The 18,902-nt window shown below is 37.2% G+C and overlaps 2 protein-coding genes and 1 long non-coding RNA gene across 3 annotated transcripts; 2 read left to right on the top strand and 1 right to left on the bottom strand.

Annotated features, from left to right (window-relative positions):
- The first annotated feature begins 3,143 nt into the window (after positions 1-3,143).
- Positions 3,144-5,609, top strand: LOC112176823 (pectinesterase 2). Its single transcript, XM_024314914.2, has 2 exons — positions 3,144-4,046; positions 4,791-5,609. The coding sequence occupies exons 1-2, from the start codon at positions 3,197-3,199 to the stop codon at positions 5,465-5,467; spliced, it is 1,527 nt and encodes a 508-aa protein (XP_024170682.1). The 5' UTR covers positions 3,144-3,196; the 3' UTR covers positions 5,468-5,609.
- Positions 5,610-11,570: 5,961 nt separating this feature from the next.
- On the bottom strand, positions 11,571-13,865 carry LOC112181631 (plasmodesmata-located protein 8). The gene is made up of 3 exons (XM_024320011.2): positions 13,071-13,865; positions 12,043-12,150; positions 11,571-11,872 (listed from the first exon to the last, which is right to left on the bottom strand). The coding sequence occupies exons 1-3, from the start codon at positions 13,822-13,824 to the stop codon at positions 11,862-11,864; spliced, it is 873 nt and encodes a 290-aa protein (XP_024175779.1). The 5' UTR covers positions 13,825-13,865; the 3' UTR covers positions 11,571-11,861.
- A 1,643-nt stretch (positions 13,866-15,508) lies between these two features.
- LOC112182357 lies at positions 15,509-16,946 on the top strand. Its single transcript, XR_002929412.2, has 3 exons — positions 15,509-16,137; positions 16,499-16,606; positions 16,697-16,946. It is a non-coding gene; the product is annotated as an uncharacterized LOC112182357 (long non-coding RNA).
- Positions 16,947-18,902: the final 1,956 nt, after the last annotated feature.

The raw sequence follows: 18,902 nt of genomic DNA, 5'->3' as shown, positions 1-18,902 counted from the left end.
GAACCCGCCCCATTCCCTCCCCCCCCCCCCCCCCCCCCCCAGCCTGCACGCATTAAAAAGAAGCATTCATCTTTTCATTTGTTTGACAATAGGCAAATGACTAAATGCCATCAATTTTTAAAACGGTACGTTAACTTAATTTTTTGGGTGTAACAAGATCTAAGGTTAGCATTTGAGGACTCGATCACTAAAAATAATTGAAGATCAAATATGGAATATTTTCATATCATTGCGACAACAGCTACCAGCAAACAGTTGTGACCAAGTTACACTAACCGGATAGACACGAATATAATTGGTATTAGAGAATTGTAGCTTGCAATACAATCATTCCTTTTAGAAATTGAATGTCCTCTTCTGTCCTCTTCAAATTCGATCACCATATTGTCGATTGTGTTGGTTAAGCCTTCATATTCAACTGATCGAGCAACAGTTCTATTGGCAACTAGGTCATGAGTACCATAATGTTTATTGCCATTTGCTTAGAAATCCTGCCGTCCTGGTACAAAATCAATCATTTTAATATTAATTTCCAATTAAGAAATCAATGATTTTTTTTTTGACAAAAAGAAATCAAGTTTATCCATTGACTGTGTGTGTATATTTTTTATGGGTGAGGCTATTTCCACCCTACCAAATACTTTGTTCACCCTACAATTGAATTTTAAACCTAAAATTTTCAATTTCACCCTCAAATAATTTAGAAAAGAAAAAAGATATCATTGTTGAAAATGTGAATTTGGAAAAGAAAAAAGAAAAAGAAATTAAGCACACCATCGTGCTGCAACCCCATGCATTCTAGTTTTTTTTTACTCTTTCATTTTTTCCCCTCTCTACTATCTTCTGCGTTCATTAGCCACTGTTACATAGAATCAAACACAAGTCACATAAAGTAGAACAAAATAATACTAACCAACAATTCTTTTCACCTGTTGCTATAGCCTGAAAATTTTGTCTAACTAATTGTTATTTGGTGGGCTAGCGATGAAAAAGCTGAGTTGATAATCTTTTTTTTTGTTTTTGGTATAGAAAACTGAGATGATAATTGGGATGTCTGTTGGGTAAAGTTGTATTTATCGATATTTTGATTCTTTTTCTATTAGTAATTGTAGTTAAGGACAATTTTGAATTTTTTTAAAAAAAATTTGGCTATAAGCCGGGTGAACAAAGTGTTTAGTAGGGTGGAAATAGCCGCACCCATTTTTTATTTGCCAAACACCAAAACTTGGTTTGAAGATTATTTCATATTTTACTTCTAGCTTATTATATATCTCAACAATTATTTTAGTTAGAAATATATGGCAAAACCTCATGTATCATGCAGGAGTCTTGAATATCTTTCCACTTTATATTATCAAATGACCATACTATTTCCAACAAGACGAGCCTAATTAAGTACCTGGTCCATATATATGTGTGTGTGTGTAAATATGTAATATATCTATGCACATTATAAACACTGGTACTTAAAACTATATTTGTGTGTGTATGCCTTCTAGAGTTGTAGATATATAGACTTAGACAGTTGCGTGTGCAAATACCCCGAGATTGTTATTTGATAACAAAAAAAAGAAAAAATACCCCTAGATTATAAAGTATGGCAGGCAGGACCAGAGGAAGAAGAAAAATTAGAGGGAGACCCCAACATAAGAGCCCTAACAGTATTCTTATTAGCTAGGGTTATCAAGATTGAAATGGTCAGACTGATTGAAATATGAGTTTGCAGCCAATAACCTTATTGTACTTGGAATGCAATCAACCAAACGTAAAGTGGTTTTTGACTTACCAAACCATCAATGCTGACATTCTTTTTCATCTTCAACTTGAATCACCCGGTCAAGGAAGTAGCGATAATAATCTAAAGCCAAATAAACTTGTTCATGCATGCGCTTAAATAGCTAGTTGAATCCTATAGTAATACGTACGAGCCTTTTAGTTAAGACTTGGCCTATTATTCATATCGCCACGAACATTATCTCTTGCGTTGATTTTTTTTTAATCCCTTACGGTTATCTGGGATAGAATTTTTTTTTTTTTTGGATTAAATTTCTGGGTTAGAAGTTGGGATAAAATTTTCAACTGATCTTTTTCTTTGAGTTAGTAAAATAAGCCTTGGAACTCTGAGTTTTAAGAATTAACAGTTTAGGATTTCAGATAAAAAATTAAATAGAAAAATAATCAATTAGTAGCTAGATAGTATCTGATCCAAGTATTACGTACTCATATTTTTACAACAGTTAAAATCAACAACTATCATTTTAGGAGCAATAAGAGGTATTCTTTCCACATTAAGTAAATTTATTTCTAATATATTAATTACTTTTTCAGCTGTCTGAAAAGTGGATAGAATTTGAACATGCAGAGTATCTTTATGCGACCCACAGATTATGAAGCCATGCAATCAACGTCGTGAGCAAATTAATCACGTTGCCGGCCTATATCTATTCCATAACGACTTGGATGTACATTCCGGACGATTCTTAATCAAAAGTCTTAGAAACAAGTTGCCTAATAAGAATAGACAGGTTTTTTTTTCCCGTTGATCATTCTCGATTATATTTTAAACTTAGCCATGCATAAATATTTCAAGAATGTAAATCAATAACGCGTCTCCCTGTTTCCTAAGAAAAATTCTAACACACAGAGTATAGTCTTTTTGCTGAAATGGGGTCAACCAAAGTAAAACATAGAAACTAGTCGTTGTGATGAATATTATTTTTCTATTACCGTCAATTTAACTTTATGAAAAGGCTTACATACTAGATTCATTATTCATTACAAAAAGCTTAAAGCCTAATATATATAAAAAAGTTACGTCACAGTTAAAACATTCGACTCAAAATTAATTGATATTAAAATCTACGGGATGTCAGACTCTGTCAACTATCCTTAAAATTATAGTGTCATAGTTTATCTCAAGATCATCCATCGCCTACCAATTTGTTACATAATCATTATAATATCAGTCATTCAGATATTCCAAATTGATAAACAAATCAACATGTAAATGAATTAGGGCTAAATAGTGAAAAATACTATTAAAATAGCTGTACGCCATATCAAGAGCTCAGCTAGCACACGCTTACATGCATCAACAACTCTGCCAACCCCGTAGTTTCTCACTTCTATATAAAGAGCCCAAGTTAGGCCATGAAACACCATTCCAATTAAGTTTGCAAACACAAAACCCTTCAAAATGGCATCTCGGTTTTTCTTAACACTTTCTTTCATGCTTTATCTTTCTCCATTCGTACTTGGTTACTCTGTCAATGATCTCAAAACATGGTGCAGCCAAACCCCAAACCCACAACCATGTGAGGATCTTCTGAGCCATAACAAAAATCAAATCCCCATTAAACAAAAATCCCAGTTCTTCCAGATATCTACCCAGCTAGCCCTAGACCGGGCCATGCATGCTCAAACCAACTTCCTTTTGTTGGGCTCAAAGTTTGAAAATCCACGTGCAAAAGCTGCATGGGACGATTGTCTAGAGCTCTATGACCACACAATCCACAAGCTCAACACAACCATAAACCCTAGCACTAAGTGCACCCAGGAGGATGCTCAGACATGGCTCAGCACCGCTCTCACAAACCTCCAGACATGCCGAGAAGGGTTTTCCGAGCTCGGGGTGTCGGATTTCTTTCTGCCTGCGATGTCAAATAACGTTTCTAATTTGATCAGCAACACCCTTTCCATTAACTACGTACCGTACAACCCTCAGCCCGCTTACAAAGACGGGTTTCCAACTTGGGTTAACCCCGGGAACCGGAAGCTCTTGCAGTCAACTTCTCCGAAGGCGAATCTCGTGGTGGCCAAAGACGGGTCGGGGAATTACAAGACGGTGGCCGAGGCAATAACTGCCGCGTCGAAGCGATCAGGTACCGCAAGGTATGTGATATATGTGAAGGCAGGAACATACAAGGAGAACGTTGTGATAAAGTCAGAGAATATTATGTTGATGGGAGATGGCATAGGGAAGACTATTATCACAGGAAGCAAAAGTGTGGGAGGAGGTTCTACAACTTTCAATTCAGCTACAGTAGGTAAGTGAAGCGACCTCTTCAGTTTATTTCTTTTGTCTGAAAATCTTAGTACAATAGTGTGCAACATTTAATTATACTACAAATCTCTAATTTAAAAGTATGGTTAAGCTAATAAGCTATCTCTATTATAATCATGGAATAGTTAGATATATAATAAACCTGTTGATTCTCACGGGAAAAGAAAGTGACTATGTCTAGTTTGAAGTTTGAACGTGGTATATGGGACTGAGTACGAACTGACTTTATCAACCAAGTTGATACGTGGAAACTGTGTGTGTGTGCATATAATTTATATATATATATAAAGTACTGTAGATAGTAATCAGATGACGTATGTGGAATTTTATACTATGAAAGTCTATATGTTTTAATTAGTTAATGTTTATATACATAAATAAAAAGCCTTTTGCTATTAATTAACCAAATGGACAATTCATATGATCCCAAATTATTAGTCCAACTAAAAAAGGGCTGGTGCATGTACGCCCATTGATTCGAACTTCATTTTAGTTTGCAAGCTAGTCAAAGATTTGGAAAATCAGTGCCTCAATATGCAAGTTACTATTCGTAGTTGATTGTCAACTTATAACACTAATCAACTATAATTTGAGTCGGAATTTATTACTCGGTTGATCATTTTAGTGTTGTCATATAATTACAACTATGCATGTTCTTTTAAACTTGTAGACGGATGAATTTTATGAATTATGAGTATTAATATAGATTTGTTCTGATTAATTCCAGCTGTAACCGGAGATGGGTTTATTGCTCGTGACATTACATTCCAAAACACTGCCGGTGTATCAAACAACCAAGCAGTGGCACTCCGGTCCGGTTCAGATCTTTCAGTGTTCTACAAATGCAGCTTTGAGGGGTACCAAGACACCCTCTATGTCTACTCCGACAGGCAATTCTACAAAGAGTGCAACATTTATGGAACTGTAGACTTCATTTTTGGCAATGCTGCTGTGGTTTTACAAAATTGTAATATTTATGTACGCAACCACAAAACCAACACCATTACTGCTCAAGGTCGGAGCGACCCTAACCAGAACACAGGGATATCCATTCATAACTGTAAGGTTATGGCTGCTTCGGATTTAGTCCTAAGTTCAACCAAAACGTACCTAGGAAGACCATGGAGGGAGTATTCTCGAACGGTTTTCATGAAGACCTACCTTGATAGTTTGATTAACTCGGCTGGTTGGTTGGAATGGAGTGGTACTTTTGCCCTAAAGACTCTGTACTATGGTGAGTATATGAATACTGGCCCTGGTTCATCTACTTCAGGTAGGGTTAAGTGGGCAGGTTACCATGTCATAACTAGTTCTTCGGAGGCTTCCAAGTTCACTGTTAATAACTTCATTGCTGGTAGTTCTTGGTTGCCAGCCACCAATGTGCCTTTTACGGCTGGTTTATAATTTTTTTGGTTTTCTTTAGAACAAAATAAAGCCTAGAAAAAAAAAATCTAGGCATTCAAATATTGAATCCCTGCAGGTAGTATACTTTGTCTTTATAAGAATTGTAAAATTGTTATACCTTTATGAATTTGTTCATAAGAAATCAATATTCATTAATAATAATGTTTTTATCTTCATGTTTTATGCTGATTTTTGATAGCCTTGTTCACTGTTGTTTTCCTCCGATTCACTTGTTATTTTATCATCAATATGGTTGGGAAGGTTTGACCTTAATTAGTTTAGTAAAAATCTCTCACATTACCATAAAAAAAAAAATATCAACATCACCGACCTATTAAAATTGTACACTAAAATTTGAGTCTTTTTTTTTTTCTTTGGCCTAACTCGACTTTTATTCAAAGCTGTGTGTCTTTCATAATTATTTGTATAGGTTTCATTGACAAACATACACAGATTTAAACAACAGTTAACTTTGGGAAAATGAAAGTCTAATTTAATAGCTAGAAGCACTTGCAAGTTTGCATTGTATAAGTGCAAACTGAGATGCAAGTATATATAGTTCGCTCAGATTGCTGTTGATTCACTAGCACTATGCGTAGCAGGATATATATAAACACAACTACAGGAGGATTAATATTTGTATACAGTACCATTGCAGAGACGTTTCTTTATATATATATATATATATATATATATATATATATATATATATATATATATATTATCAAAGACCAACTATATTAAATATTGTCAATTGATTTTGGCTGGATAGCTTTATACGTTGTCTCAAAGTCTACCATGGGAAATTCATCCTACAGGTCCTCTTGTGCGTTAGCTTGTGTGATGCGTGTTTGTATGACCCGCATGTAATTAACCTGACCTATAACCGTTGTTGGAACTGCTTGCATGTGTAGCTTGATGTGTGGTCGCACGAATAGAATCTCACAGCCTTACATAATGTTATATAGTCTTTCCACTTATTAACAAATAAACTTTGGGTTGACTTCTTAGAACTTATACACAATTATCATCAAGGAAATGAAATTAAAAAAATAAAGAAAAAAATTAATAAGGAAAAGATATTAAATGAACAATAAAACGAATCTGTTTTTTTTTTTTTTTTTTTTTTTCACGAGAAGTGGTCAGCTTATTATATATATTCAGCAAGCTAGCAGTGTAAAAACGAAACATCTCTATGAGGTCGACAGAAAGAATCGTTCCTTAGGGAACCCTAAAACCTATTCTAAAGCAAGAATAAGACTCAGAAAACCCCCAGTACACCCACCTTTTAGGAAATCCACACACCATTATTCCAAACAAATATCAAAATCCTCCAAAGTTAAATAAGTAAAATGATCCTCAGAGAATTTGATCTTTGCGACCTGGTAAAAAACTAAATGCTAGGAATAGAAGATGACAAGTCACCTTTCATCCCCTCCAAAATTAAATAAGCCCAGTAGGCCCACCAGCTAGCCCACAAAAGCCCAGCCCACATGGCACTTACGAAGGACACCCTAAGAACTGCTAAGGGCACCCCACCACCACCTCTGACTTGCCTCACCGCTGCAAAGCTCCGGCATAGAGTCACTGCTAGACCATCATGATCAGGCCGATTCCTACCCCAACAATCGGCGTCGCCTAAGAGAGCAGATCAAGCCAAATCCCCATCCTTTACCATCCGTCGATCGCTGCCCTCATCTCCAAAATTAACCAGACCAAAACGCCACAAATGGGATCCATCAAGGCACATCAGATTCATCATCACCGGTCCTGGCCGAATACAGGATTTTGGGCTCGACAACCAGGTTTGTGCGCCACGACTAATGCTACCATCAGAGGGCAGAAACCCTCTCCACCTCCAAGGATCGATTCTGCTTTTCGCAGTGCCTCCTTCACCCAACACATAATGGACCAGAATTAGATCCAAACCCGGATCTAATAGTCCTCCGCCAAAGCCATAAACATCGAGCATAAGGAAGAGGAAAAGCAAAGAAAAGCATTCAGCAGCGCGCCCAGGACAACACAGAACACACCAAAGGAAGGATCGATTGTGGCAAGAGCCATAGTTTTGGCAAATTTCTCGAAGAAGGGAGGCTAATGAGTAAACCCTAGCAGAGCAGCTAGGTCACAAGGAATCAATTAATCTGGTTGATATATGCCGTTTAAAAATGAGTCTAATCGAGTAGAACTTAACGAGAGAGAGAGAGAGAGAGAGAGAGAGAGAGAGAGAGAGAGAGAGAGAGAGAGAGAGAGAGAGAAGGTGTGGCTATTGCCACCCTATCATTTACTTTGTTTACCCTACTTGCTCATTACACCCTACATTTTAATTTCAATTTTTAAATTTACTTATCTAACCCATTTCTCTTTCCAGAAATATCCTTAAACGACATATCCAATTAAAAAAGAATTTTTTTATAATGAAAATCCCTCATCTATACTATTATTAAAAGAAGAGGCTTTGTTAGCCAAAATTGAAAATTTTGACAAATTTAACCATGAAAGATTAAAAAACTTTAAAAGTAAATTAAATCACAAGGGTAAATATGACAACTATAAAATATATTTTTTATTAAGAAATTAAAAAGAAATGAGCCAACAACCTCACTTTTCTTTCCCACTATTTTTTCTCTGCAATAACTATTTTATTTCATTTATTTTTCTATTTTCTTAATAAAATAAAATATAAAAAAACCTTTCACTGTATCACACATGCAGAGCATGTATGAAGAATACTAGTTTAATTTATACCAATAACAAAACTAAAATAAATTAAAGTTTTCTATAAAATCATTATCTGATTTACTTCCTTTTTTTTCCTTTCAATATCAATGTTCTTCTATTTCAATCCATATCAAAAGATTGTAAGTTAACAGTTATAAGCAATGAAGAAAATATTTTTTTTTTTTCATGTTTAAATTTTTTACTTTCAGTGTTCACAAAGAATATTGCAAAGATTTTGATGAAGTTAACACTAATGGTTTTGTAAATTGAATAACAAATTAACCATGAGGAGAGAATAAAAAGACAAAAAAAGAGAGTAATAAATTCAAATTTGGGTGGAGAAGAAGAAGATTAATGTTATCTAATGAGAATTTTTTTTTTTTTAGGGGAACGGAATCAGGTTCCATTAATATAACGACCTCACTGGGTCAAGCTAGAGGAATTCGAAAATCTCTCACATTACATCTCGATGACCAAATCAGCCTGCATCTAGCAGAGCTACCAAAAACAAACAAACCAAACTAAAAAATAAAAAAACAAAATGTGAAAACTCCTACACCTATCCAACCCTAAATCATAGCCACTAACTTGACAAGCGTTGACGCCTATGACCTTTCTGGTGTACATCGCCACTCATCAAACAGCAAAATAGCTACAACCGAGGGCAGAACAAGGTGTGAGTACTTATTGAAAGCAAGGAAAATTCAGCTCCTTCCAACAGCCCATACCAGGCCCAATCTATAAGTGAAGAAAGGGCAAAGGACAACCATTAGCCCACTGCCCCAAGCCCAGCCCAAACTCTAGTTTGAAACTAGGGTTTTCCGCCGAGAAACCCGGGGAGCAGACCCCAGACCAGTCCGGTTCTCCTCCTTCAACGCTTGAGTCGATGCCGTCGCCGCCACCAACCCTGACCTCCTTGAAGGCTCCAATCCGGTCAACGTCGTGCCCAACATCCTTCCTACACCTCTAGAGCGGCCTACTGCGAACCATCGAAAAAGCAAAGAACCATCACCGATCCGGCGGTCGACCACGATCCTCCACCATCATCTTGATTTAGAGAGAAGCTCCTAAACCCTAATCTGGACAAACCATTAGATCGCCACCCCCACGATGCAAGACACTGGCCTCCTCAAAAGTAGACAAAAAGCGATGACCGGCGACGCTGTTGGTGTGACCCTCTGACGCCGACCCAACAGCCGAACCACTCCTAGAAAACACCCTCAACCACCGCGAATGGAGCCCTCATTGCCTCAAACTGTACCGTCAAGCAGTCCACCAGAAAAACGACGTCGCCGAACAGGAAGCCTGCTATCCCCTTACCGTCACCTTTCCTCTGTAACCTGATCTGGGGACCGTAAGGTCGCCGCCGCCTGCAAACGAAACCTAGGTTTCGCTTCTCGAGGTCGCTCTGAATTGCATGGAGGCCTCCTTCTGTTATCTAATGAGAAATTAAGTAGTTTTGTATTTAATTAATTGGTTATGTATTTAGTTTTCTTTACAAATTTAGATTTTAGAAAATTAGTGTACTTATTAGTCATTTTGCACTTGGGTAATATAGTCTTTCGATAATTCAAATGTTTGTAGAGTGAACTAAGAAAATGGTAGGGTAGCAATAGCCACACCAAAAAAAAAACCCACGACAAGTGGTTCAATGAATATATTGGGTCCCCCTACGGGAATGTTCAAGATGTGGAACCTGCGTCCTATGTTCGAACGCTGGATTGGTTTAGTGTTATTTACTGATGTTGGGGTGGATTTGTACATAGGCTACTAGCATTACTTGATTGGCTTGATCTCCTCTATTTACTCCTTCTGAGTTCAAGAACTGGGCCCAAAGCTTCAAGAAGCTTTGTAGCATCTTCCCTAAAGTTCCCCGTAGTAATGTTGGCCTGCTGCAGTGGCATCCTTCTGGTGATATGTAGGCAGACTCTTTATATAGCATTGATAGATGAACAAAATTACATGAAAAGACTTGCAAGAAGGCATGTGGCATGGGAGCTAAAAATACATGAGTTGCAGAAGATGAGGGCAAGCTATGGCTAAAGGTTTGCTACGTCGTAATCTACTGCAGTGAGGAAAGAATGGATTTTGGTGGTGGTTGATGGGTTTAAGGCCGTTCAGAGCTTGAAAATGGTTTTGGATTGGAGCCTGGGAATGCTTGGCTTATTGCTTGAGGCTTGCTTGAAATATGTATTGTTTAGAGCTTGTATAATCTGTTGCTTGGAGGTCATGTTATGCCTTTGCAGCAAACGGAAGCTTTAATTTATAGGTTGGAGGAGGTGAGGCCAAAACATAGGTTCATAGGATGAAACTATTGGACCTAAAAGAGAACTACAATGTTAAAAACCAAATCTAGAGAACAAGGCAATAACCAAATGAATTAGATGAGGTATATGTTGTACTATTTTGAGTGAAGTAAGGAATTTGAGTTGCAAACTTCTAGGAAAAAGTTGTTGTGGTTATAGTCTAAGTTGGATTGACAAAGGAGAAGTCAGAATAGGTGATATATCTCATTGGGAAGAGTTGCACGTTACCCTTGGAATAGCTTGTAGCAAGCTAGAACTGAGAATAAATAAAAGAAGAGATTTGATTAAGGCTTTGTATTTGGAGTAGAAGAAGATGAGTTACTGCAGGGTAAAAGCAAGTACTATTCTTTTTCTTTTTTTTTTGAAAAGCAAGTACCATTCTTTATGTGGCTGGAAAAGCTATTAGTTTTGTGGTTAGGGCAGATAATTGTGTTTAAACTTATGAGTTTGGATTCTCTCATCTTTTATGTCCATGTAAGGATTTAGATTGTCGGACATGGATTTTGGTCCCAAGTCCAAAACCTCTAACAATCGAAATCGATAATGGGCCTCATGTATTTCTGTAACCTTCCACACCACATCCAATCTTGTAAGCCCCAAAAGTATGATTGTGACTTGAGTCCACGAGCATGATATTACGCTTGGTAAGAAGAACCGAAAGTTAAATACACGAACGGGAATTCTTTCTATCATAATGGGCTTTAAGCTATTAAAGCCCATAATATGTAGCTTTGCGTATTAATGTCATCCACTTTGTATTGGACCTTAAATTTTTATTGTGCATGAATATTGATTTTTTGGGTATCAACAACTTAATTATATAAATGTCGTTATGGGAGAGCCTGCAATGCTCTGTTGGCTATCAGGACCGAATAGATTAATTTCTGAGCTTAGGAAGCCTTTGAGATACCGCAAACAACTGAAAAAGATGATGTCGAAAAACAATAAAAATAAATAAAAAGAAAGAAAGAAAAAGAACACATGAATAGACATATGTAGAGACTGATAGATCGACCAAAGAAAAAGAAGAGAGATGGGCTGGCGTTTGATATATGAAAGTTGCTTAACCGGCATAAAGCGTAGAAAATGGAAAAAGAGATTGATTTTTTGCAGGACATTAAGAAGTTAGAGGAATCGACAGCCCTTTTGAAGTAGATAAAGATTAGAGTGCTAGCTACTTAGCCAGCCACTTTGTGCTAGAGAATTACCCCACTTCTTTTGTGGAAACCATCTATTTGGTATTAAAATACCCAAAAAGTACAAGACAAATAGCTTTTGATAAGAATATTAAGACCAACAATGTGTGACCTCATTTTCACCATGATTCTCCTCATATCTTGAAAGGAACCAGAGATCTCTCCACCCATTCAATAACGACCTGCAGCATGCATTATCAATTACTGATTATTTCAACAATATGTAATTGATGCATGATATGGAACATGACTAGCAATCTCGTTAATTAGCATATATGTCATGTTGTTCACTTATTAATATAAATCAAACAGTGTTTATGTTGATATTTGACACGAGGAGTGAGAAATTTACCCATGGTTTTCCGGCAAACTGATAGAAGAACAATGAGAATAGCTAGACTTGCTACCACCCCCACGATAATGGCCACAGTCTTTCCCACTTGGTCTTCGTTAGAGGAATCTATACAACCACAGCAAAAAGAAAATTAAAGTGACAAGAATTAGTACTATAAATCTGCATATCTAATACACAAAGATTTGAATGGATGGCAACCAATTGCCACCACCTCCTAAAAATAAAGAATGGTTCTTAAAACTTTTCTGATTGTTATCGTTTCTCCTTGCTAATAAATAATGACAGAAATTTGCAAAGTTATAATTAACAAGTATCCTCATCAGAGTTTACAGATATCATTGGATATGTATGTTTGCAGAGAAAGCTAGTTTGCATCTTCATATTAAAGCTTATCTCCTTCCCCCGAACAAATTGTAGCTTTAAGGGGAATCATTAGTGCACTGATTCGAACGAAAGAGAGATGGCGCTAACAATTTGACATAATTGAGTGTAGAATCGGTGGACTTGACCCACTTGACTATAAAAGGAATAGATGAACACCTTTTGATCAATCCATCGAACACTAACCAACTATGAACTATACATGGCTAGCTGGCTAACAAAAGGAACGAACAAACTTATTTAAAGATATGAAAGTGTAAATTTGCTCAAACAGTGAAGGGTTTCCGAAAGTAAGTAGCTAAAGTACTGCAACCCGTAATGCTTTGATCTTTACTTTATTGACCCTGTTCTGATGAGTTTAATTACTCGTATTCTCTTCCAATAACTAAAGTAGTCAATATGTTCTTTTAAGGGAATAGAGCTTTTGCCCTATGCCCTACAACTATTTACTTTTACAAGTTCATACAACTAGCGAAAGTTATGTTTTGATTAGGTCTTCAAAATAACAAGATGAATAATTCTCCTCGATCACTAAGAAACAAATCTTGCGTTAATGAAAATTATGAGAGTATGGTTCATAATTGATTGCTTGAGTAAATGAAAAAATAAACAAAGAAGGGATTTGTGAATTGCACAGTGCGTACCTGAGATATCGTAGTAGCCAGAAGCCCAGTACCTAGCATAACACTGAGCCAAGAACACATCTACCGCAGCTGCTGACCCACACAAACTCTTCAGCTTTCCCACAGCATCTGCGACGCAAGAAGAGCAGTCGTTTTGGCTCAAATCCCCCAAACACTGCGCAAAACCCTCAACCAAGCCTGAACTACTAACCCTAAATCCACTAGTCCCTTGCAAGTCAGCTAGCACGTCATCTCTTCTCCGAAAGAACTCAACATCTTCATGTACAGTCTTACTACATTTCTTGTACCTCAAACTTGTATCAAGCTTGCCCAAAAACTCAGCATGCTCGTATCTAACATAACAACCTTGTAACTGCAAAGAGGCGCCATAAGAGTAGGGACAGACTAGAGTGACTTGATTCACCGCGCTTTCGATGCATTTCGAACAGTCAAAAATCTTTAAGTCACCTCTGCACTGGTACAAGCCATAAATGGCACCTTCTGGTGATGTTGAGGTTCCGTTTCCGACAGAAAAGGCGTTGTAAGAGGCTTGAGAGGATGAGCTAACAACTGAGGTTAGGAAAGAGTTGAGGTTAGCTTCAAAGGGTGAGTTTGGTTGGTACTTTTCTTGTGAGCAGCCTGCATAGATGAAGATGTTAGCTTTGATTGGGGAGCCATGGGTGGTATTGAGTGAAGAAAAGAGAAAGAAAAGGGAAGAGATTCGCAGGGCTAAGATTGTTTTGGAAATGGAAGAGTGTAAGTGAAGGTTGCTCATGATGAGTACCAATATGGCTATCACTTGGTGGATTTCTATTGTTTTTGTATTGTGGCTTTGGGTTGGGTGGGTGGTGATGCCGTGATGGTGTGAGACAGAGAGTACTGGATGCTTTTTGGTGTTGAATTCTGATGGTGACCCTTGTTAAGAAAAAGCCCCCATTTTGACGGTAATACCTAAAAAAGTGCATATAATGAAATCAATTTTAACATTTGGTCGGAGAATGCGAGTGTTTAAAAATGAGGTTCCATACTAACAATTAGTACAAACATCGGATGGTATTGTAAAACTAAATCCCACTTTTATTTTAGGGGCCGTGACCACTTACCCAATTTTAGACTAAAAATTGTCCACTTACTTCAGCAAGAGTTTTTTAACCTCATTTACCCAATCTAACATCTATTGACATTTTAGCCCCTATTAATTAAATTAAAACCCATCCCTCTCCTCTCCTCTCAGTCTCTCTCTCTCCTTCCCAAACTCTCACTACTAGCAAAAAGAGCAATCCATACTGATTTTACACACACTGACTTTCACACTGATACAACATCAGTGGGATTTGATTTCTAGATACAGACATTAGTGTGAATTGATCAATTGGACCCTACCTAAGCACATGTTCACACTATTTCCTACTGAAATCAGTGTGAGATAAAGTTTCTCACAGATGTCCGTATGTCTCACGTATTTAGTAGATACTGACATCTGTGAGAAATGTTTTACACACTGATATCTGTGGGTAAAAATAAAAATATTATTTATTAAATAATTTTATACTTACAGACATCCGTGATAAAAGTTTTACACACGGATATTTGTGAGTGATAATAAAAATATAATTATTTACTAATTTTAAACTCATAGATATCTGTAACTATGATTTTACACACAGATATCTGTGAGTAATAACAAAACCATAATTTAAAAAATAAATTAAATAATTTCATACCTATAGATATCTGTAACAATCATACTTAGACCTGTAAATGGACCGGATTTTGATCCGGACTCGCTCCAGATCCGTAGCTATTAAACGGGTTTGGATCGAACATTTTGATCCGTTGATCCGTTAATGATCCGAATCCGTTAACCCGTTTAATAAACGGATCGGATTTGGATTTAGGTCGATCCAATCCGTTAATGATCCGACCCGTTTTAGTAATAAAAAAATATTATTTTTTATTAATATATTATTATTTTTTAAAAATATAAAATATAAAATATTAAAGATTTCTAATATTACTTTTTTGCATAAATCTAAGAGGCAGTCTTTGTAATTTTATTTTTGACAATGTAATTTTATTTTTGGTGATACTCTTCATGTAGATCATGTTATTTTAATATTTTATTAATATCTTATGAGATATTATGATATAAATTTAATATTACTATTTAAAATTTAAAAATATTTGAAATTATAAACGGATCGGATTAGCAGATCGGGTATCCGTTAATCCGACGGATACGGATTTGGATCGAGGTATCAATGATCCGCCGGGTTAACGGAGCGGGTTTGGATCAAATTTTTTTTTTAGTAAACGGATTTAGATTTAGGTCGATCCGATCCGAACCCGGTCCATTTACAGGCCTAATCATACTTCACACGGTCATCTGTCTGAATAATTTTTTTTCCTCTTTCTTTTCTAAAATGTAAGATTTGGGACATAAGTTTTACCCTAATATACGCAAAACCCATTCATACTGCTCGCCGTTTCCTCCATCTGTTAGATGAGAAGCTCTTCTTCCACTTTGCAACCTCGATCACTATGCCTAGGTGGTTATTCAGATTGACAGATCGGCTCGTTCTCTCTCTCTCTCTCTCTCTCTCTCTCACACACACACATCTTTGAACCCAGATCTGATCTTGATTTAAGAAGTAGATCTACTTCTTATTCCAGGTCTGTTCTTTGATCCCTTATCCCAATTCTTTATATTCAATTTGTTATTGGATCTTGAATTATTTTGCTCTTACTCTCTCCTCTTATGCTTCACCACCGAGGCCCGACCGCCGGCGTTGTACTCTGGCTTGGGGCCTACTAAGGCCGGCGAGAAGCCGAGGGTGCTGGTGCTGGGGACGGGGTGGGCTGGGTGTCGGCTCATGAAGGGGTTGGACACGAAGCTATACGACGTCGTTTGCGTCTCGCCGAGGAATCACATGGTGTTCACGCCGCTGCTGGATCCACATGTGTGGGGACTGTGGAGTTTAGGTCGGTGGCAGAGCCAACTGGGAGGATCCAACCTGCCATTTCGAGGGAGCCAGGGTCGTATTTCTTTCTGTCCAATTGTACTGGGCTCGATACGGATAAGCATTTGGTACGTTTTTGAATTGGGTGTTTTGAGATTTAGTTTATGGTGAAACTTTGAAGCTTATTACATGTGTTGATTGCTATTGAATTACAGTTTGTCTTTTTTGTGGTTCTTTTCAGAGGTGAGAGAGCTCAGATGAAAACTTTGAGATTTTTATAAATTGGGTACTCGGGTTTGCGGTGGTTTTGAATCAATTATTAGAGAAAATGAACTCAAAATCCTTATTATCAAAATTTTTGTGTTGTAAAATTATTTTATTTCTGGGTAATGGGATTATACCATGCCTGAAGTCTGAACCTTTATTAGGCTGCACCTTGTGATTTTTCTGGGTAGTGGGTTATATGAACGATAAGTTAATAATCTGCAGAATCGTTGTGGTTTGTACTAAGAAGTCCCGTGGGTGAAATGGGTCTTCATCTATGTCCCGCGCGCTGGAGACGAAGTTTACTACTTCCCTCAGGGCCACATTGAACAGGTTCTCTTCTCTTCTCCCCTGACATTTATTACTTGTTAATTATGCTTTCTTCGCTGCCCTTTACTCTCTTTTGGTCTCCTGGAGATGCAGCAGACGAATGGGAAGATGAAGAGAAGGCGAAGATGGAGAAATGAAGACTGATTCTGGAGTGAACAAGTATATTTTTTATATTGTATGAACAATTCATTGTATTTAATGTTTCAATTTGATGGGTTTGATTTAGTTTTGCTTGAGTAATTTGCTGTAAATTTGATGATTCCAATACTATAATTTTTTTTTTATTGTATTGTGAGGCTTTACACAGATTTTGATTTATCCGTGTGATTATTGTCATCGTTCACACTGATGTTTTGAAGTTAAATTTTTTATTAAATTTTAATTTTATCAATTCATCTCATGAGATAAGTGTGGGTCCCATTAAAAGCCTCACACTGATTTTTATATCAGTGGGGGAAGACCAAAGACCACCCCACCAAATGGAACAGACATAGCATCTGTGAGTGTAGGGTAGCCATTGAGCTTCCCATACTGATTTCAGTAGCTACTAGGTCTTATACACACTGATTTCAATCAGTATGTATAACTCTTTTTGCTAGTAGTGTCTCTCTCTCTCCTCCCGATCTCCACCTCCACTATCTCTCTCTCTCTCTCTCTCTCTCTCTCTCATTTGTGAGGATCGGAATCTGATTTGGGTATTCATTTATGAATGCATTTCCTTTCTCGTCCTAAAGTTAGGTTGCGCTTACTTATTACCCCATCATCACCATTACCACTAAAACCTTCTATCCCTTAAATTCCGAGGCTAGACTGGATTTCGCTCTCCTGATTTTTTTGACAAGTGGCCATTTCCTTTGGTTTCTCAGATTTGCATTTACTACTGCTCGATCTTTCCTTCTCTTATATATATTTAGGATCCCCTCCGGCTTATTAACTTTCCCATTCCAAAACCGCTAGAAGAAGAAGAAGAAGAGGATCAAAATGGCTTCAGAGTCTTCGACGGTGGCTAAAGACGAGAAGAACTTGTCCTCTTTTGTTGATTCGAGTAGTCAACGGCGGAAAACGAGTTTCTTGATGGCTCAAGCGGGTCTCAGAATCTTAGTTGTTGCCTTCACATTGGTTGCAATCTCTGTAATGGTCACCAATCGCCAGTCCGTCGTCATCTTTAGACGTGGGTGCCCAGAGCACTTTTTTTTTTCTTTTTTTCTGTATCCTGAGATTTTTTTAATTTTTTTTTTGTATCTATAATGTATTCATTTTGGCTCACTTGAGAGCAATAATATGATTATTGGAGGGTAATAATATGATTATTGAGGCAATAATAGGATTATTAGGAGGCAATAATATGAGTATTGGGGGGCAATAATATGATTACTGGGGGGCAATGATATGATCAATTGTGCCCTGTAGTGTATTCATTTTGGTTTTGGGAGTTTATACAATTCACTGGACGAAAATAATATGAATTTGGGAGGCAATAATATGATTACTAGGTATTATTAGGGGGCAATAAATTCAAACGCCGGAATCCGGACACCAGTCCGGTAGCCGGATTCTTGATTCTGGTCATCGGTCGCCGGATTCCGGTCATCGATCGCCGGATTCTGGTCACCGGTCGCCTGATTCCGTTCACCTGAGTCGGCGCCGGGCCACTGGAGGCCGGCAAAGTGGAGGATGACTTCTCCCTCTAAGTGAAAAAGAAGGAGAGGGCAAAAAAGTCCAAAAAAAAATAAAAAAGAAATAATTGGGTATTAGGGAAATAATCCCTTAGAGTGTTTTGGGTAAATGGAGTTAAAAAACAGTTGGTGGAGCAAGTGGGCAATTTTAAAGCTGAAATTGGGTAAATGATCATTTTCCCTTTATTTTAAATCTTGTAATATTAGGATATTCATGATAAAGTGAACGAGGAAACTTGATCTCTTTGAGTCTTTGCTCGGGTGATGGGAATTTTTGGCTTTTAGGCGATTGTAGTTTGTGGGAGCTAGAATTTGGGTAATGCTTTGAGAAAATTTGCATTGTGTAGTGTGTGATAGTACAATTGTCTTGGCTTGGGATTCAATGTTTGTTTAAAACAGAGACTGTTGTTTAATCTTTAGTTTGATTAAATTAGAGTAAAAAAATCAGCATGTGCAGTTCAGTAGTCATTAATCTTCAACTCTTAAAGCCATCTAAGTAGAATGTATAGAGCCTAATATCAAGCCCAACCACTGCATTAACCTAGCACTTACTAACCTTAGGTAACTAATTTTTATTTGTATGTTAAAAAGTCAGCGGGTCACGGGACCCACTATGCCCCTTT

This window comes from Rosa chinensis, chromosome 1 (assembly GCF_002994745.2).
Source record: "Rosa chinensis cultivar Old Blush chromosome 1, RchiOBHm-V2, whole genome shotgun sequence".
In the NCBI taxonomy this organism is placed as follows: domain Eukaryota; kingdom Viridiplantae; phylum Streptophyta; class Magnoliopsida; order Rosales; family Rosaceae; genus Rosa; species Rosa chinensis.
The sequence above is the reverse complement of the archived record's forward strand: the minus strand, read 5'-3'. Positions and strand labels throughout refer to the sequence as shown.

What these genes read in the sequence shown, in the direction of transcription:
- LOC112176823 (XM_024314914.2), top strand. Translation starts at nt 3,197, where the DNA reads ATGGCATCTCGGTTTTTCTTAACACTTTCTTTCATGCTTTATCTTTCT. An exon ending in TTTCAATTCAGCTACAGTAG is followed by an intron (nt 4,047 to 4,790) that starts GTAAGTGAAGCG and finishes GATTAATTCCAG; the next exon opens with CTGTAACCGGAGATGGGTTT.
- LOC112181631 (XM_024320011.2), bottom strand. Translation starts at nt 13,824, where the DNA reads ATGAGCAACCTTCACTTACACTCTTCCATTTCCAAAACAATCTTAGCC. An exon ending in TGGCTACTACGATATCTCAG is followed by an intron (nt 12,151 to 13,070) that starts GTACGCACTGTG and finishes GTGGTTGTATAG; the next exon opens with ATTCCTCTAACGAAGACCAA.